Below are 20674 nucleotides of genomic sequence, written 5' to 3'. Positions count from 1 at the left end.
ATGATTCTCTCATCACTGATATTTCTCTCTCTCTCTCTCCCTTTCTCTCTAAAATCAATAAAAATGTATTTAAAGGGAAAAGTCTGCTTAAATAAGAGTGCAGAGTTTTAAGTGATAAGGAAGAACCTCTCAACAATTTAGGGGTAAGTTTCAAAAATGAAATGTGCAATTTCCTTCCCTTGAAAGTAAGTTAGCTAACCCCCAAACCCTGAACTATTTAAGTCTGGAGATTACTAAAAGAACTAAATTCTTCCAGTGAACTCCAGAATTCAACCTACTCATTTGATTTTACACTTTCAGGTGACAAATTATTTCCTGTCTCAATAACGGTTTTAATGGCTTTTCAAAGCCACAGTCTCATCTGCATTCCCAGCGTCCTGTGAGGAGGGAAGGTAGTGCTCATTCCCATGAACAGGCCAAGCAGTGAGGTCGCTGGGGCTGGAACCCAGCCCCTCAGCTGCATGAAAATATTGAGACACTTTTTTCAAAGGAAAGGACCACCTGCTATTGAGAGCGCTCAGCTGTACCTGCGATAGAAACGCGTCCCACTCCTTCCTCCGGCCGACCGAGCCTCCGAGAGCGAGTCGGCCTCGCTGTGGCCCGGGGGCGTGCCCAGGTCTGTGAGTGTGCTCCTGCTCAGGCTCGTCCCCAGGGAGCACCCCTCGAACCCGGGACCTTCGGCGGGCTTGTCGTCCTCCACGGGCTCCCAGACGTGCCTCTCGAAGGGACCTATGTTTCTCTGCACGCGTTTGAGGGCCTTCACCCTCACTTTGTGGATGGAACGCATGACGACAGACATCGCTTCCTCGGTGTGGGGGCCTGGGAGGAAAGAAGGCAAGGCTTCTGCTCATTAAAAGGTTTCAGCTCGCCCTAACCGGTTTGGCTCAGTGGCTAGAGCGTCGGCCTGTGGACTGAAAGGTCCCAGGTTCGATTCCGGTCAAGGGCATGTACCTTGGTTGCGGGCACATCCCCAGTGGGGGGTGTGCAGGAGGCGGTTGATCGATGTTTCTAACTCTCTATCCCTCTCCCTTCCTCTCTGTAAAAAACCAATGAAATATATTTTTTTTTTAAAAAAAAAGGTTTCAGCTCGAGAAGGGGCCTGACTCTGGTCCCTCCTGAGGACACAAAGCCCTCCAACAAGTAAGGCCCCTTCCCCTCCAGATCGGGCCTCCATCAGGACTCATTAGGCCACAGTCCACACTCCCCGCGGAAGCCGGAGAAGGCCTCTAAGAGTAAAAGGGACAGGACCCTGGCCCGGCCGGCGTGGCTCAGTGGTTGAGCATCAACCCAGGAACCAGGAGGTCACGGTTCCATTCCTGGTCAGGGCACATGCCTGGGTTGCCAACTGGATCCCCAGTGTAGGGCGTGCAGGAGGCAGCCAATCAATGACTCTCTTTCATCATTGATGTTTCTATCCGTCTCTCTCTCTCTCCCTCCCTCTTTCTGAAATCAATAAAAACATATATTTTTTTAAAAGTGTACCCTGGAAAACAAAAGTTACAAAGTAATTTAACCACCTTAGACATCAAAACAATAACTAAAAAAGAAACACTAACACTTTTTCTATCCCCACAGAGCAGTAAATAAGTGAAAATGAGTATAATCTTAGCCAAAGAACAAGGACACCTTCTGACTTCAACTAATGGGAAACATTGGAAAGGGAAGTTTTTTGAGGCTGCCTATAAAAAAAGTTTAAACATTAATATCTAACAAGACATTTTAGGTTTTAGAAAATGCCAAAAACATCTTTAAAAAAATAGAAATCAGGCCCTAGCTGCTTTAGCTCAGTGGATAGAGTGTCGGTCTGCGGACTGAAGGGTCCCAGGTTTGATTCTGGCCAAGGGCACATGCCCGAGTTACAGGCTCCATCCCCAGGAGCATGTGTGCAGGAGGCAGCCGATCCATGATTCCCTCTCATCATTGATGTTTCTCTCTCTCTCCCCCTCTTCCTTCCTCTCTGAAATCAATAAAAATATATTTAAAAAAAATAGAAATCATAAGTGCAATATAAGCATATGAATGCAGTCGTGTGCAATCATAGGACATAACTAGACCTAAATACTAGATTAGCTCTAAAAATGTGGGTAATTTGAATTCTTTTAACATTTCCACATCATGGTCAGGCACTTAATGCCACTGAACTCTCCACTTAAAATGGCAAATTTCATATTATGTATCTTTACCACAATAAAAAAAAATAATTTCCACAAGATCATCTTGAATGTGTAGGATAAAACTAGAAGCAGAAATAACCATAAAGGGAAAGAATACTAGTTTTCAATAAAATATCCACATTATGAAAAGCAGTATGTGCTCATTTTATAGAATTTATCTTACTTAATCCTCTTTCAATACACGTTCTTAGGCCCGGACTAAGATAGTCATTTCACAAATACGGAAATGAGGCTCGGAGAGACTGAGCCCCTCGCCCAGTCACAGGTTAGTTACTAAGTGACAGAGCCACATGGGAGCCGGCTCCTGTCTGCTCCCCGCGGCTCCTGTCTGCTCCCCGAGGATCTGGTGCTGCTGCGCAGGGGAAGGGCTTGCCTGCTCACCCCGTCTCCGAGGAGAGGAGAGGAGAACTGGAGGACCAGTGCTTTCCAGACAGACGAGGGGCCCCAGCAGCCCGCCCAGCAGATACGGAGAAACGACAGACAGTACCTTTCACGACGCAGTGGCCGAGTCTCTGCCGGAGGGAGTGATACTTTTCTCTTAAAGGAACCCTTATGTCCTCAGGATTGGGAAATGCTTTCACAAACATGTCTGCTACCTTCAGAAAAAATTAAAAAGTGAGTTTCATGAGCAACATCATCCTTAATTAAAAGAAAAATCCCTTTGAGTTTCTGATCCTGACTTAGTTACGGTTCACCGACATTCACATTACCTTCCTGATCGGTGGCAGCTCTCCAATAAGGCTCAAAATGAGGTCCTGAATCAGTTCTTCGATGTTAGAAAACCGAGAGAAGGGCAGCATTCTGCAAGCCCACTCCACCGCATGGAGACAGTGCTCAACCGCGCAAGAGTCACACTCCACTGCCAGGCCCTAAACGGACATTGGAAAAAATCAATCCTTTCCCCCCTAGATGGGCAGGCCAGCACACATTCAAAAGAAAATGTGCTCCAAACACTAACACCTATCAAGCAACAGTTTTGCAAGTAATGCCTGTTCGTTTTTCTTACTCTTTTGCCAGGTAAGTACCTTCTTTCCCTCCACGTTTTCTCTTGCTTTCTGATACTGCCTGCAACTAGAGGATAACTTATCGCGGACATGCAGCATCCAGCACAACGCACACAGCTCTCGGAAGCACCCTAAGTCAGGACACAAACAGGAGAGGTCGTAGGAGGACGGACACTGATTAACAACGTCAACTCTCTCTGCTTATTTTTCCCCCCCACAAATAACTGTATTTTCTTTTTTTAAAATATATTTTTTTTATTGGTTTCAGAGAGGAAGGGAGAAGGAGAGAGAGATAGAAACATCAATGATGAGAGAGAATCATTGATCGGCTGCCTCCTGCACGCACCTCACTGGAGATTGAGCCCGCAACCCAGGCATGTGCCCTTGGCCGGAATCGAACCTGGGACCCTTCAGTCCGCAGGCTGACCCTATATCCACTGAGCCAAGCCGGCTAGGGCTGTATTTTCTTTTTTTTTTTTTTTTTTTTTTTTTTTTTTTTATTTTTTTTTTATTTTCCTCTTAAAGTATTACAAAGGGTATTACATAAGTATCCTTTCCCCCCCCTGTATTTTCTTGATTATGAAAGAAACATATATTCATCATCAACACCTTACATAAGGAAGAACCTTCCAGAATTTTTATGTATATTATTAGTCTAGAATAGTTCATGCATGTCAATTGCATGAAAATATTAAAAACACTGTTAAAGAATAAGTAACTTACTCTATTACTGGTAGTCACTTGATTTAAGCTCAATAGTATATGGTAGATACTATTTAAGCCAATGTATTCACCTGTACTTAATGCTATATAGTTAATTTGTTTGGAAAATCACTTATAGATAGGCATTTAAGTTTAAAATTTTTCTATACTAAAACATAATTTCCAATATCAATTAATATTCTTTATTAAAACCAATACAGCCCTGGCAGGTTTAGGTCAGTGGATGGAATGTTGGCCTGCGGACTGATGAGTCACAGGTTCGATTCTGGTCAAGGGCACATGCCTGGGTTGCAGACTCAATCTCCTGTGGGGGTGTGCAGGAGGCAGCCGATCAATGATTCTCTCTCATCATTGATGTTTCTCTCTCTCTCTCTCTCTCTCTCTCTCTCTCCCCCTTCCTCTCTGAAATCAATGGGAGCATATTTAAAACAAAAACAAAAGCAATACAAGTACATAAAGACATAAAATCCTATTACGCAGTTTTCTTTTCTCTTCACCTATTGTATCTTGGATTGCTTTCCATGGTGCCAACACACACAGTCTTTTCATTGCCAGGAGAGCATTCTGTTGTACGGAAACTTCCCCAAATCAAGTGTAAAGTAGATCATTTATTAACAGCCTAAGCAAGCAGTTCCTTTGGGACAAACCTATTGCTTTAATGGAAACCTCATCCAGCTTGTTGTCTCCCGTTGCTCCAGGTCGGAAGAAGGCTACGCCGCCCACACAGTAGTGAAGCAATGACGGAGGGAAGGGACTCAGGGACGGGAGGGACCCTTTCATTCGAATCTTAAAGTGAAGAAGGACAGGATATGTTAACTGTCAGCTGCATAAATCAACGTCTAAGAAAACTATAAAGCAACAGGCAGCAGGTAAAGATAAACCACAGAGAATGGAAAACACAGCAAGGTTCCTATACTACCCAAGAGAAGCGTCCTGAAATCAGCCATACTTTCAGAAACTCAGCTCACATATTTTCTTCAAAAAGTTCACTAGGGCTGAAACCAGTTTGGCTCAGTGGATAGAGCGTCGGCCTGTGGACTCAAAGGTCCCAGGTTCGATTCCGGTCAAGGGCATGTACCTGGGTTATGGGCACATCCCCAGTAGGAGATGTGCAGGAAGCGGCTGATCGATGTTTCTAACTCTCTATCTCTCTCCCTTCCTCTCCGTAAAAAATCAATAAAATATATTTAAAAAAAAAAAGTTCACTAGGCTCAATCTCAAAAGAAAACAAAAGGTTTAATCAAATTATCCTTTTGTCACTCAGTTATGTCCGTACAAAAAGAATTTAATGCTTTTGTCCTTTCTCCAAAGGCATGATAAAGAAATTAAAGTATTTAACTTTCACCTAAAATAAAACTATGTGTACGCCCAGTTGGCATGGCTCAGTGGTTGAGCCTCGACCTGTGAACCAGGAGGTCACGGTTCGATTCCAATTAGGGAGCATGCCCAGGTTGTGTGCTCAGTCCCCAGTGGGGGATGTGCAAGAGGCAGCCAATTGATGATTCTCTCTCATCATTGATGTTTCTCTCTTTCTCCCTCTCCCATCCTCTCTGAAATCAATAAAAATATATTTAAGAAATAAAACTATGTGTAGTACCTAAAAACAAATACAATATAAGGTAGATCTACATACATAACTTTTGAAAAACTAATCCATAAATGACAGAATTAAAAAGTCACCATTTGCAACCCCTAATAAAATAAGACCTCTAGCAAGGATCATCAATAAATGCTAATTTTAGTGAAAAGTTGATGAGTGATGGATAACGTGCCAGTGGGTGGGTCATGACACAAACTCACTGACCCACCTCGCAATCACTGAAAGCAGATAAGACTAAGGAGCACTAATTGGTGGTTACAAAATAGTCACAGGGATGTAAAGACCAGCAGAGGGAAATCTATATACAGTGGGGCCTTGACTTACGAGTGTCCCGACTAACGAGTTTTTCCGAGATACGAGCTGTCTCTTGGCCGATTTTTTGCTTTTAGTTGCGAGCTAAAATTCGGTCTACGAGCCAGCTTCAGATACCCCACCGATAGTTGGTGCAGCGAACGTCACAGTGAATGCCACAACATCAGCCCAGCATCACGTGTCTCACTCGTTCACTTTTTGATTTGACATACGAGTAATTTTGAGTTACAAGCTCCGTCACGGAACGAATTAAACTCGTAAGTCAAGGCCCCACTGTATATAAAAGCCTAAGTGACCAGCTGACCGGCCAGTAGCTATGACACACAATGACCACCAGGGGGCAGACGCTCAACACACAGGTATGGAAACATGGAACAGCCTGATGAATCTCAGAGGGAAGAGGGGAAGGGGAAGGGCTTGAAGAGATTAACCAAAGATCTTATATGCATACTAAGGCCTGCAGGGATCGGGCCAAAACTGGCAGTCCAACATCCCCAAGGGGTCTCGGATTTCGAGAGGGTGCAGGCCAACCTGAAGGAACCCACTGGTGTACAAACCCGTGCACCGGGCCTCTAGTATTGTAATAACAGTGTATGGTGCCAAGTGGGTACTGGAAATATTAGAACATTTTGTCAAGTATATGATTATCTAACAACTATGCTGTACATCTGAAACTAATACAAAATAATGTTGAATGTAAAATGTAAGTAAAAAACATTTTATTGAAAAAATAAAATACTGAAAGCACACACACACATACATGCAATTCTCACACACATACACACGGGAAAAAAACAGACTGTGGAGAAAGATTAAACACTATCGAAGAAATGCTGCTAACTGTTAAAATCTAGTGATAAGTTCAGTATGAACTGTACTATTCTTTTTACTTTTATATTTTTAAGTTTTCATAACAAAGTTTTATAAAACAACTGTCCCACATTTTCCTAATTTATTTTTATGTTATCAGAAAAATAATTATTCTGTATAGTTTTTTTATAAACATTTTTTAACAGCTTTACATCTACAGAAAAACTGAAGTGATGGCACAGAGGGTTTCCACATAGGTTCCCCATTATCAACAGCTGACATCATTACAGTGCCCTTGTTATCATTAATGAACCAATATTTTGATACATTAACTAAAGACCGTACTTTATTCAGATTTCCATAGTTTTTAGTAAACATACAAAAAACATCCACACCTTTGGGATGACAAAATAGAGGATGAGTACACACCTTTCTCTCTAAAAAATGACTAATTTTCAAGAACAACTTGATAAACCACTTCTCAGAACCTACGGGGTCTGTCTCATAAAGAAGGTGTGGATGCTTGTTTTTAATGTGATCAAGGGCCAAATGAAAAGTACTGGGGGCTAATAAATTGATTTCCACATCCACAGAGAGAGACTGCAGCCTATGAAGGACTGCAGCAGGACAGGGGCCTCCGGGCAGACGTCCCTTCCAGCTCAGGTCAGGCAAGAAGGCAGCTACCGCCGGCTGCAACCAGTGCGGGAGACCACAGCCCAGGGAGCTGCCCGTCTCAGCAGCCGGCAGGGGCACTGGCTGGTGGGACCACTGAGAGGAGACACAGAGCCAGGAGCAACCTCACTTCCTGTGATTCCAACCCACAGAGCATCTGCAATACCTCGGGGAGACGTCGGAGAAAACCAAGAACTGAGTTTAAATCCCCAATGACTGGGGTGGGGGGCAGGGAATGTAACTGAAATTAGCTGACTATATTATACTTCTTTTATATATATATATATATATTTTTATTATTCATTCCTTACAGAGAGGAAGGGAGAGGGAGAGGGATACAGAGTTAGAAACATTGATGAGAGAGAAACATCAATTCAGCTGCCTCCCGCACGCCCCCCTACTGGGGATGTGCCTGCAACCCAGGTACATGCCCTTGACCGGAATCGAACCCGGGACCCCTCAGTCCGCAGGCCGACACTCTATCTACTGAGCCAAAACGGTCAGGGCAACTTTCTTTTTTTAAATATATTTTTAATTGATTTCAGAGAGGAAGGTATAGGGAGAAAGAGAGCGAAACATCAGTGATGAGAGAGAATCACTGATCAGCTGCCTCCTGCACACCCCGGACTGGGGATCGAGCCTGCAACCTGGGCATGTGCCCTGACCAGGAATCGATCCGCAACCTCCTGATTCATAGGTTGATGCTCAACCACGGAGCCACACTGGCCGGGCCAGGGACCCAGCAGAGTCGGCATCGTTCAGCAGAAAGAACTTGGTCTGTGGAGGTTCACTGTGGTAAGTCTGACTAGGGATTGACAGGCAAGACCCCATGGAAACACGTCCCCGTCACCAATCCTAAGGAAGGCTGGCCTGTTTCCGCGGCTCACAGCACGTGCAGGAGACCTGCCTACCTTCTGCATGACCTTCCTGGCCCACCTCAGCTGCAGGATGTACCACTGCGCGGCCGGGAAGGAGCAGCGCGCCGCCCGGAGGAGCAGGAGCAGGCGCTGCAGGATCCCTGACACCTTCTGGCGGTTCTCCTTCTCAGCTCGTAACAGAAGATCGTCACCGTCCTCCTGAGGAAACGCAACAGTCACATCCTGTAGCCAGCAATAGGAAAGCTTTCAATGTTAACATGCAAGTAGCCAGTGCTTCGGGACCTAGAACGCTCCTGGAGGTTTATAAAGAAAACGCTGAGTCCTGGCCTGAGGTTTCACCCAGAGCGATGGCTAGCGTCCGGGGAACATTGCTCTCCCCGCGAACAATGGAAAGGGCTAAATCAGTGGTTCTCAACCTTCTGGCCCTTTAAATACAGTTCCTCCTGTTGTGACCCAACCATACAATTATTTTCGTTGCTACTTCATAACTGTAATGTTGCTGCTGTTATGAATCGTAATGTAAATATCTGATATGCAGGATGGTCTTAGACGACCCCTGGGAAAGGGTCGTTCGACCGCCAAAGGGGTCTCAACCCACAGGTTGACAACCGCTGGGCTAAATGGACCCTAATCCCAGATCATCCCCGACAACAGGCGAAGGCCACCACTCCGACCCCATCGGCAGAACCGTGCCGAGAGCTCCTCTCCCCGAGGAGGCCAGGCCTCTGCCGGGGAAGTCCTTCTATCTCGTGTCACCTCCTCTTGGAGCCCGCCCACTGAGCGGCTGTGGCACTCTGCTCAGACCGCCGCTGTATCTTTACTAATTTATTCTGAACTGATTTATCATGTTTCCCACTGGACTGAGAACCAGCCAAGAGCAAAGGCCTTGCCACATGCCTTGGTTCACACAGTAAAGTCCAACATGTAGTAGGAGGAGCCAACCAATGTTTGTTGAAAAACACTTTTCCAGTCTGTAGCTAGTGATTAATTCCCCAGAAAATGAGATAATGTGTTGCAAACATCTGCTTCCCCAATACCCTAACCACTGCTGCTTATTTAACACTTGGATTGCGGGAAACGAGTTGTCAGCTCGCGTGAATTGCGCGTACTCCGCGGGAGCCATCTTAACTCGGTTCATATAGATTTGCGGTGGAGTGCGGGAAACGTGTAAACTCGGGCCGATTGTAACTGCGTATTACCAAATATTTGTTTGTTTGCCGTTCACAAAGATACCTACCTGCGTATGCGAACCGTTTCATACCCATTGGGGTAATAGGTATCATAAAAATCCCTTGTAAGTAGAGAACACTTTATGGCGCTGGTTGAGTACAATACCGTTAGGGTACCAATGTATTGTTTTCTCATTTTATAACCGATATCCCTGGATATCTCACCATGCAAAGAGAATAGTTATTGAGAAATACTTCTTGTGTCCGGACGTCTTTAGTTTTGAGTTTTGTGAATATTATTACGTGTTTAAATATTTAAATATATTGTGATAAAGACATTCATATAGAATTTTTTAACCAAATAAAATAAAATCGTTCCGCAAAGTGTTCGCATAATAATTATTTTTTTATATCAGATATCTATCGGAGTACCGCTATTTTCAGTTTGCGCGGGAAACCTAAATAATTGCCCGCGCCATCTTATATTTTGGCGGGAAATTCACCCGACACCGTAGTGTTAACTGCACTCAGTTTTAACTGGGCATCTCTCCCAGCCCTGCATTTGTTGATGCTTACTATGTCCTAGGGCCTATGGTTAAAAAAAAAAATTTACATTTAAAAAAATATATATTTTTATTGATTTTTAGAGAGAGACAGGGAGAAGGAGAGATAGAAACATTGATAAGGGAGAAACATCGATCAACTGCCTCCCTCACGCCCCTTGCCAAGGATCGAGCCCACAACTCCAGGCATGTGCCCTGACTGGGAATCGAACCCGTTGACCTCTTGTTGCAGGGGCCAAGCCCAACCACTGAGCCACACCAGCCAGGCAAAAGCTTTGACATTTAACCCCCACAATAATGCCACTAGACGTCTTATCATCACCGGCATTTTACACATGAGGAGCTCTAAGCAGCTACGTACCCTGCATAAAATCACACAATTAATAAACAGCAAAGTTGGGATCCAGAAGTCTGCCTTCAGACTCGCATTTTTATTCTCAAGTTAATTGTTTTTAAAATTGGACAGAATCAACTTTAAGTTAAAAGGTCAGCTTACTTCGCTGAGAAGAGCTGGCTGAGGACAGTACAGCGGAGGAGCGGGGAGGTACAGGCCGCCGGGCACCAGGCCCCAGAGCCTCCGGCTGAAGTCCTTGGCGGAGCCGATCAGAAGCCGCCAGGTCTCCGAGAGCACGTCCGCCTCGGCCATGGCCGCGGCCTTCAGCACTCCCCGCACGGAGCCCAGCAGCAGGTGTGCGTCCTCCTCTTCAATGGGATCTGCACACGCGTCAGGTGACACAATTAGAGTCTGTATTACACTGCGCATCCTGCTTTGCAGGGTAACAGCTCACATCGGAAAAGAGCTGGTCATCAAAAACAAGCATATTGGTTGACATGCAAAACATCCAACCTTTCAGACAGAAATTTAATGACTATTCTGTTACTTTAAGGTTATAGGCAATCATAGCACAGGCACTTTTTCCAAAATTAGACATTGCAGTAGTAACTATGTATAATAAAAATAGTTTTGAAGTATAATTCTGAGTCAAAAAAGAAAAGAAAAAATATTAGAGCAAAAAATATCAAAGACAGCCAAATAAAATACATTATGTGAAGGCTATGGGAGAGTAATAGTGATTTTTAAAATTTTTTCTTAGTAATCCATCATGGTACTACTCTAATAGTTAATAAAAATGACTTCAAGGATGCTCAGCATGCTTTAAGGCTTAGCATATAGTATGAAAGCAACGCCTGTGCCGAGCTGGTGTGACCCAGTGGCTGAGTGTCATCCCAGCACCAAGAGGTTCCAGGTTCAATTCCTGGTCAGGGCACATGCCCAGGTTGTGGGCTTGATCCCCAGTGTGGGGCCTGCAGGAGGCAGCCGATCAATGATTCTCTCTTATCATTGATGTTTCTATCTCTCTCTCCCTCCTCTTCCTTTCTGAAATCAATAAAAATATATGTATTTTAAAATAAATAGTACACTTTTATTTTCAATAAGCTTACTTCAAAGTGTTAATATACTTGTGGGTATTTACCAGCTTCTTAAAATACCACAAGTCTCATTAATTAACCAGCTCTGTCAGGCCTGTGTAGGTAACGCACCTGTAAACTGTTTGTATTTTGAGCCCATTTCTCTTTTTGCTCCCGAAGAGGCCGGCTGACCTAACAGACACTGGAGTTTCTCCTGGAAAATCCGTGCTGGAGTCATGCTGAACGGCAGATTCTGGCCCTTTTTCTTGAGCCTGAAATCACATTGAATTAGGAGAAAAGACTCCAAATGTTCATAAAAGCAAATATTCACACATCGGAAACTACACGTGAAGTTTGAGAAACAGTGAAACTTCCTTTCATTATTCATCCTACATTTAAGAAAGAACTACGATCAGGAAACGCTGCGTTAAGGAGAGGACCAAGGCTCTCCACGGTGATGGCGCTAACACATCTCACCCGACTGCCCTCCGCTGCCTGCAGACGTGCTCTATTCACTGGACCAGACCTGCCTTGGCCAAATGCCTCAGCTTGTGTTTGGAAAGTTCTCTCTCCCTGTAGCTACTCAATTGTCAAGATCCCGTCTTCCCTGACCAGGAATTGAACCGTGACCTCCTAGTTCAGCCGTGGGCAAACTACGGCCCTCGGGCCAGATCCGGCCGTTTGAAATGAATAAAACTAAAAAAAAAAAAGACCGTACCCTTTTATGTAATGATGTTTACTTTGAATTTATATTAGTTCACACAAACACTCCATCCATGCTTTTGTTCCAGCCCTCCGGTCCAGTTTAAGAACCCATTGTGGCTCTCGAGTCAAAAAGTTTGCCCACCCCTGTCCTAGTTCATGCCCATCTCCAATGGCATCTCCCACACAGGCATTTCCGTCCTTCCCGCCCTGGGGTCATTGCTCTCCCCAGCCCCACGGCCTGTTCTCACCGAGGCATGTAAACTAGAGTGAGGTGCCATTTCCTACCAAACTATAAAGCCTTAAGCGTAGAAACTAGGCACCATTTAGGTTTATATCCACGAACATACCTGGTATAGAGTATGTACAGAGAGGTTACTTAATAAGAAAATACATGCTTAGTTACTGACTTGAAAAATATAAAAGACACAGTAGTACCATAACATACAGAGAAGTTAAAATACAGAGATGGGTTTGACTAGCTTAAACTCAAATCCGGGACAAACTCTCTCATCGACTATAAGCTCTTTGAGGGCACTGCTAACAAAGTAATACTCCAAATAGGCATTTTAATACAAATAAGCCAGCCACTGAGCTGCCCAGCACAGCACCCCCTAGCTGCGAGCAGCGATTTAAATTTAAATGAGGTTGGAAATTCGGTTCCTCGGTCTTACTGGCCACAGCGCACGTGCTCAGTGGCTGGACACACAGACATCCCTCACGGAGGCAAGTCCTCGGGACCAGGCTGAGCGGAGACGCCCGCAGAAGGGGTCAGAGGGATGAAAGGCACTTTAGCCGACACTCTTGCTCCCTCTCTCGGGTCTGCGTGAACGTGCGCACCTGGTGGGGCCGAGGCCGCGGCGGCTCAGCTGGGAGGCCACGCCGATGGACACAGCCGTCTTCCAGTCCCCGAGCTCCTGTGCCAGCCACACGGCTTCCGGGACCAGGCCTCCGATCAGCAGCAGCTCCAGGGCGTAGTCCACGGTCCACACGCGGGAGAGGCTCTGCTCTCTGACGGCACTGGCCACGGCGGCGTGCTGCAGGGGGACGCACCGCGGGGCCGGCTCTGTGCGAGGAGAGAACACGCCATCGCAACACGCGCAGCCACTCCCGCTCCTCACCTGGGTACAGCAACTCTTCCATGGCAGCTCCTACACACACCCAGCAAGGAAGAAGCATACAACACGGGCTAACATACTACTTCACACCAGGAGAGCTACACACTGCAGAATGCGCCTCGTTCGAGGATCGGGAAGCGAGTGCCAGCGTCGTAAGAAGGAAACAGAACAGGCAGCCACAGAAGCCGCAGAGGCAGCGCGGAGCGCATCGCAGGGTCAAGGTGGACACAGGTCAGGAAAGCGTCTGTGTCGCGTCCGACAAGCAAAGGGGCACTCGTACATGTCAGTGCAGGATCACAGTGCACATCGATTCATGTGTCTCTCTCACTAGGTCATGAGCTCCGGAGGGCACACAGGGAAGTTTACCTGACCTCGTATTCCTCATGTCATGCAAAAAAAAAAAAAACACAGCAAAAAACCACAGCTTATTTGAGGTAACACTGGAGCACATTCAGTGTTCAATACATCAGTTTTTTAAGGAAGTTGGAAAGCGTCGTTTTCAATTTGTAAATTACAAACCTGGCCTGGGATTGAATACAAACGGTGACGCCTGCCTCCCCAGCTGTCTGTACCTTCCCTCACTGAAGCAAACGAATCAACAACGTGAGAATACGATGACAGGACTATTGTTTTTGTAAAAATACCTATTGCTAAGATTATCACTTACTCCCTCAAAATAAAACTGGCAAATGTGAGCAGCCGATCGATGTTTTGCTCTCACATCACTGTTTCTCTCTCTCCCTTCTCCCTTCCTCTCTCTCTGAAAGCAATAAAAAAAATATTTTTTAAAGTTAACTATCCAAGTAAAATTACATTCTAAATTAGCATACACGAAATCTGTTTAATTTTTATAGAAATGAAGATGGCAGCACTTTAACCCGAGCAAACACCTTTCTCAGACTTTATTCATTCACACATGGTCACTGAGAGTCTCCGGTGCGCCAGGCACTAAGCTGACGGCATTCCTTCCATAGAGTGACGGTCATTGCGTAATATTGTTTTAAATATTACGAGCCACAACAAGGTGAGAACACTGTTTACCTGTTTTAATGTGAAGGGGAGGCAGGACGTTCACGTGGTGAGGGGGCAGAACGCAGAGCCGCTGGTTGGTGAAATAGGCGGCCATGAACCGGGCCATGGACTGGACGACCCTCACCGCGGCCTCGGGGTGGGCAGGCCCGGACGGTCCCCACGCGGGAGCTAAGGGACACAGCAAACGAGCAGAGGAGATTCTGGTCAGACCATCACGAAGTGGTAACATCTAAGTTCCCAGCATTATCCAGGAGGGAACTCATAAGTAGTTCTGTTTAGATGAGCACCCAGGGCCGGTACAAGTAAATTTATGATAGGCATCTAGACTTCCTTTTTTTATGATAGGCATCTAGAGCCCATACACTTAGGAACTTGTGTGACTTTAAGTTAATAGTCTTATTTAAAAATGTGGAGGATCCAAGCAAAGCAATCTAGCCACGATGCACTTGCCAGTCCAGAATTAACCCTAACCAGGCAGAACCACCACCGTTTATCATAAGCAATTTCCTATCTAAACCTGTAAGTGCAGGTTGACACAAAGAAAGATGCCGATCTCTGGAAAACGTACCCGAACCATCTTCATTTTCCCTCACAGGTAGGTGGGACCGTCTCAGCAGTTCTCTCACTAGCTGATCGCACAATCCTTGGGCATCGTTTAGATTATAGCTATACAGGTGGCAGTACAAAAGGGACAGGTAATAGCGCATCTGAAGAAAGCAGGTCCTTCTTCCTCCTTAAAGCAGAGAGAATTAAGCTTCCGTTAAAAACGTTAGCAAGGCCAGGTTCTTTTCTTTTTTTTTTAAAAATATATTTTATTGATTTTTTACAGAGAGGAAGGGAGAGAGATAGAGAGTTAGAAACATCGATGAGAGAGAAACATCGACCAGCTGCCTCCTGCACATCTCCCACTGGAGATGTGCCCGCAACCCAGGTACATGTCCTTGACCGGAATCGAACCTGGGACCTTTGAGTCCGCAGGCCGACGCTCTATCCACTGAGCCAAACCGGTTTCGGCAGCAAGGCCAGGTTCTTGGCCTGGGTGCTGGGCAGACACTCTGGGGGTGTTCCATTTATGAAACCCATGAAGCTGTATACTCTCGTTATGTGAACCTTTCTGTATTTGTTTTATCCTATATAATAAAAGGCTAATATGCAAATCGACTGAATGGTGGAAAGACCGGTTGCTATGAAACTCACTGACCACCAGGGGGCAGACGCTCAATGCAGGAGCTGCCCCCTGGTGGTTAGTGCGCTCTCACAGGGGGAGCGCTGCTCAGCCAGAAGCTGGGCTCGAGGCTGGAGAGCCCAGCGACGGTGGCGGGAGCCTCCCCCGCCTCCGCAGCATTCGGACATCCCATCCCCTGAGGGCTCTCAGACTGCAAGAGGGCGCAGGCTGGGCTGAGGGACCCCGCCTCCCCAAGTGCACGAATTTCATGCACCGGGCCTCTAGTACTTCAATAAAAGATGCTTTAAATTCTTTAAGAAAACAGGTGAGCAATGCATTGTTCTTTTTCACTTTAGGTTCTGAAGAGTTGTATTTTCTTTCATCAGGCCCAGGATGACTAAGATTTTATCCAAAGAGAGCTGTAATCCTCGTTCCCTCAGCACTAAGGTTCACTAACATCTGTCTCAAGCACACATGGTCTGAAACAAAGGGAAGGGTGTGAGCCCCTCCCCCCCGCCACCATGACCAAGAAGCCAAATAGACATCAAACAGATGGTCAAAGAGCCTCCCCAAAGAAGAAGAAGCCGGTAGGATGGGAGTCCCTGCCCACATCTGAGGGTGCTTAGGACTGAGAATGCTGGCTGCCTGTCCCTTGTCCGTTCTGTCCATCTGCAAGATAAAACCTTACTCCCATGGCCACTGCACACGCTACGTTCCTTTCCCATCTGTTCTCCATCTACCTCTCACCACCCTACCCCCAATTTACACACACACCTCAAATGATCTGGTCCTGCTAAAGCACCTGCAGTTCACCAACGGCCACGGTTCGGCGTGTCCTAGTGCTTCTGGAATGCGGTATCCTCTGTTAAACCATTCCCTGTCCTTTAACTGGCCAACTTCTACTCCATTTTAAATGCCAGCCACCCCAGGGGCTCCCCAGGCTGGGGTGTACCCCAGCCCGGACTGTGGGGCGCGCTCTCCTGTGCTTCCCAGCACCCACCACACGAGGTGAGAAGAGCGCTAGCTGCTCACATCCTCTCTCCTGCAGACGGTGGGAAACTGGAAGGGAAGGCTGTTTACTTCAGTGACTCCCGGGGCCTAACTCAGTGCCAGGCACACAGCAGGTTAGGCAGACGACTGAAGGAAACGTAAAAGCCACAGGAGGCAGGAAATGTATTGAACTGGCCAAGCTGACTGCGTAGCAGCTGCATCAGGGCTGGTTCCAAGGTTGCCTGGTGGGAACCTCTGCCTTCTCAGCCACACCCTCAGCCCTAGAGCACATGAACTACCACCAGCTTCCAGGATCCATACTCGTACATTCTCATCAGAAACTCCATGGAGCCCACACTCAGCCCAGCAGTAAGCCTACCTCACAGGAACTTGTTAAGGGCAGACAGCATGAGCCCCACTCCATAAGAGGTGATACGGTATTTGACCCAGTTTCTCATTTAGATACAGTGGGGCCTTGACTTATGAGAGTCCGGACTAACAAGTTTTTCGAGATACGAGCCGTCTCTCGGCCGATTTTTTGCTTTGAGTTGCGAGCTAAAATTCGGGTTACGAGCCAGCTTCAGATACCCCACCGCTAGGTGGCGCAGCGAACGTCACAGTGAGCGCCACAATATCAGCCCAGCATCACATGTCTCACTCGTTCACTTTTTGATTTGACATACGAGTAATTTGAGTTACGAGCTCTGTCACGGAACGAATTAAACTCCTAAGTCAAGGCCCCACTGTACTTTCAGTCCCTCTAAATGACAAAATGACACATGATTTTATTTAGGACCTAAACCTCATTTTCCCCATCAACAGGCAATCACGGGTTCCATCACTAACCCAAAAAAGGACGGAAGAAGCCTTAACTGTAGACAACAAAAAATTCTTGGTTCTACAAATTCCAAGACTAAGACTAACTTTAAATAAAACTAATTTTAAGTAAGTATTTCTGACAGTCCAGGTTCCTACAATACGTGTTACTCTATTTGAGCATGAAGGAGTTCTGAGCACTCGCATTTGAAATTATTTTTTCGCTCTGGAGTATGCTAACATTCGTTCCTACCGATCTCATGGCGAATATTATTTTTAATAACCCCCTACCGTTCTCTTGGGTTTCTTGCAGAGCTTTCCTCCACAGCTCAACAGCCTTTTCATAGGATCCTAACAGGAAGCACTCTTCACCTGCGAAGTTTTTAACCAACGATTAGTTATGGTTAATTATATCACTTCATAAAAATGGACTTTGTTTTAAAACCCGGTGTTTTAGCTCATCCAGAAATTTTGAAAAACAAATAATTGTGACCAGTTAACACAGTCAAAGCCCTGTTAGCTGTTTTGCTAACTTATGGGGTGAGGAACGGGGTATGAGACACTGACCGCTGATAGGTTTGAGCTCTAAGGTTTGGCCCAGGCAGGCTCCGGCCGCCTGTAGGTTCGCCTGGATGTGACATAACAGGGACCGGACAGCAGCTGCTTCCTGGGCCACCTTTGCAGGTAACGGTCTGTCACCTTCAGGAACTCTTCGACTTAACTGGCTCTGATACCATAAAGTCTTTTGATACAGGACTCTCCACAGAAACACCAATCTGCACACAAAATTAGGCGACCATCAAACCAAATTTCAGACGAGGGGTAAGAATCAGTATAGCCTCCCGATTGGCCTGCATTCTTCACTGATACAATAACACACACACACACACACACACGAACTGATCGAATTTAAATACAGCACAAAGGCCACTGACCAAAACCATGCATAATATAGTTTTTAAATCTCCACGAATGCTTTATGTACCTGTGGTCACTTTTCTCTAGTGCTTACCTAAACCAACATCTCTCAACAGTACCTGGTTGCTCAAGACTAATAAAATGTGTGTGTGGAAAAATAGCATCTGGCCTAAGTGCTAAAACACTTTCTGATAAAATCCAATCTGTAAGGCTGAGTGCTGATGGGGACAAGGTTTCTTTTAGGGGTGATAAAAATATTCTGGAGTTAGTGTTAACAGTTCTATGACCTTGTGACTATTCTAAAAACAAATCACTAAACTTTAAACTTTAAAACGGTGAGATTTATAGTATGGGAACCACAACTCCATGTTTTAAAAAGGAAAACAATCTATACTGCGGATGGTATCCAAACTTTACAGGAATCATACCTGCGTCCTGGCTGCTGAACGAGGTTTACTACCGGAGGACGCATCTTGAAAGACGCGTTCCAAGGCCAGTCCTCCCGGGAAGCACCATCTTGAAATGTTTGAAAGACGGGAACCACCAGGGAGTCCTGACTGGCTGTTCTCCTCCCATCAGCTGTCGCCGAGACTTCCGGCTGGAGACGGTCTCTGCCGTTTAAGTGGTCAGCCACCATCCTGAGTAAGTGAAAACAGGCGGCCAGCCTCTGGGAGAAGGCCGGGCCCTGCGGCGGCCGGGCCAGCAGGAGCTGCAGCGCGCTGGAGGCCAGCGCCACCAGGGCCCCCACGGCCGGCCTGCCCCGCGGGTCCCAGCGCTGGGCCGACAAGCACTGACGGAGGAGTTGAAAGACACAAAGCACCCATGCGTCACGCCTCGGTCTCTTGCTTAAGGAAAGATCGAGTGCTGGGAAAGGACATTTGATAAACTGAAGAACGTAGAAGAAATAAGCCATGCAAACTACTGTGTAGTTTAGCATCACGTTTTTCTCCGTCACGGGTTTTGAAACTCCGATGGTCCAGGCCGCGAGGAGGTTCTTCTGGACCGAGTGCAGTTCTGCGATGGTTCCGTCGGTCTCCTCCGTAGGGTCCTTTGCGTGTATTGTGTCGAACATAGACGAAAACTCCAGTCTCCCCTGCTTGGCACCACTAAACGACGGGTCATTTTCTTTGTTCCAAAAGGAGAGCAAGTTGTTTGGGAAGTATGTGCTTTCGTTAGTTTCCTCTGCTTCAAAATCCTAAAACACGAGTGAAAAAAATGATACTTAATACCACTCAATACTCTATAAGAAGAATCACATGGTGTTCTCAAATTCTCTCCCCTTTAACAAGGGAAAAACCAAATACTATTCTTGGACTAAGGCAGCGGTTCTCAACCTGTGGGGTCACGACCCCTTTGGCGGTCGAACGACCCTTTCACAGGGGTCACCTAAGACCATCCTGCATATCAGATATTTACATGACGATTCGTAACAGTAGCAACATTACAGTTATGAAGTAGCAACGAAAATAATTTTATGGTTGGGTCACCACATGAGGAACTGTATTTAAAGGGCCAGAAGGTTGAGAACCACTGGACTAAGGTCAACACATAACTGCTCAAGGGGAATAAAACGTGACCACCAGGTACCTGCCAATCTGTCTTTTCATGTGACTTCATTGTTTCTTCTTCCTGTAAGAATCCGGGGGCGGGAGAAGCTGCTGGCCGCTCGCTTCCTTGGCGTTTTAACAGGCTCGACCTCAGGGACCCCAGGGATCGCAAGTTCAGCCCTTGGCCTTGTGGCTACAGGAGAAAAGATTTGCAAGAGCAAAACTTTACCCCAATCCCGTTACAAAGCAGCTAAAAATGCTACCGACAACGCATACATGCCGAGGACATGCACATCAGTGTCGTTTTAAGTCTGAACAAAGAAGATGTCAGCCTTGACTGCCGATGGCAGAGCACGCTACCTCAGACAGCGCCACGCTGCGGTACGCCTTCTCAAGCCGCTGCGCCGCGTCCAGCAGAAGGGCCCGCAGCAGCACCGAGGGAGACAGGCTATCGAGGAACCGGAGGGTCGTGACCATGTAGCCGTCAGAAGCGACGAGGTAGGGCAACCGGGAGTGGGTTTTCACGGAAAACCTCTGTCGCATCGGGTCGCTGGCCGACGCCGACGAGTCTACAGAATGAGTTGAACCTTGAAAGGTGCACTGTGGTGGTCTAGCAAGCAAACATCACCATTCAAAAATTAGTAAGAGAAAAATCCTAAACAATCGTATTATTCCAAAGAAAAAGCAGAACAGTGATTAAAAGTTACAGAATGATGAAAACGCAAGCAAATGAAACACAAAAATTGTTCATGTGTAATATCTATAAGGAAAACATAAGCAATTACTATAACATAGATTATGTGTTTTTAATCTTCCCTTCATTGTAGCATTTGTTTCTAAAAACAAAATACAAGCTATTTTATTTTATTTATTTATTTATTTATTTTAAATATATTTTATTGATTTTTTACAGAGAGGAGGAGAAAGGGATAGAGAGTTAGAAACATTGATGAGAGAGAGACACCGATCAGCTGCCTCCTGCACACCCCCGCTCCCTCCTGGGGATGTGCCCGCAACCAAGGCACATGCCCCCGACCGGAATCGAACCTGGGACCCCTGAGTCCGCAGGCC

At 46.1% G+C, this 20674-nt stretch overlaps 1 protein-coding gene across 1 annotated transcript in view; it reads right to left on the bottom strand.

Moving 5' to 3' along the window:
- The window catches only part of CPLANE1 (ciliogenesis and planar polarity effector complex subunit 1), a 76545-nt gene that overhangs the window by 46433 nt on the left and 9438 nt on the right, over window positions 1-20674 (bottom strand). The window contains exons 9-24 of the mRNA XM_070411816.1: window positions 19964-20213; window positions 19644-19796; window positions 18485-19251; window positions 17706-17914; window positions 17430-17510; window positions 14736-14900; window positions 14177-14335; window positions 12858-13083; window positions 11448-11587; window positions 10402-10619; window positions 8207-8371; window positions 4549-4687; window positions 3200-3309; window positions 2885-3043; window positions 2662-2770; window positions 528-819 (exon numbers count right to left, since the gene is read on the bottom strand). Coding sequence (XP_070267917.1) covers window positions 528-819; window positions 2662-2770; window positions 2885-3043; window positions 3200-3309; window positions 4549-4687; window positions 8207-8371; window positions 10402-10619; window positions 11448-11587; window positions 12858-13083; window positions 14177-14335; window positions 14736-14900; window positions 17430-17510; window positions 17706-17914; window positions 18485-19251; window positions 19644-19796; window positions 19964-20213 — 3342 coding nt within the window. The remainder of the gene's footprint in view (window positions 1-527; window positions 820-2661; window positions 2771-2884; window positions 3044-3199; window positions 3310-4548; window positions 4688-8206; window positions 8372-10401; window positions 10620-11447; window positions 11588-12857; window positions 13084-14176; window positions 14336-14735; window positions 14901-17429; window positions 17511-17705; window positions 17915-18484; window positions 19252-19643; window positions 19797-19963; window positions 20214-20674) is intronic.

Source organism: Myotis yumanensis, unplaced genomic scaffold (genome assembly GCF_028538775.1).
Source record: "Myotis yumanensis isolate MYYU_CA2020_CCGP unplaced genomic scaffold, mMyoYum1.0.hap1 SCAF_4, whole genome shotgun sequence".
Classification (NCBI taxonomy): domain Eukaryota; kingdom Metazoa; phylum Chordata; class Mammalia; order Chiroptera; family Vespertilionidae; genus Myotis; species Myotis yumanensis.
The sequence above is the reverse complement of the archived record's forward strand: the minus strand, read 5'-3'. Positions and strand labels throughout refer to the sequence as shown.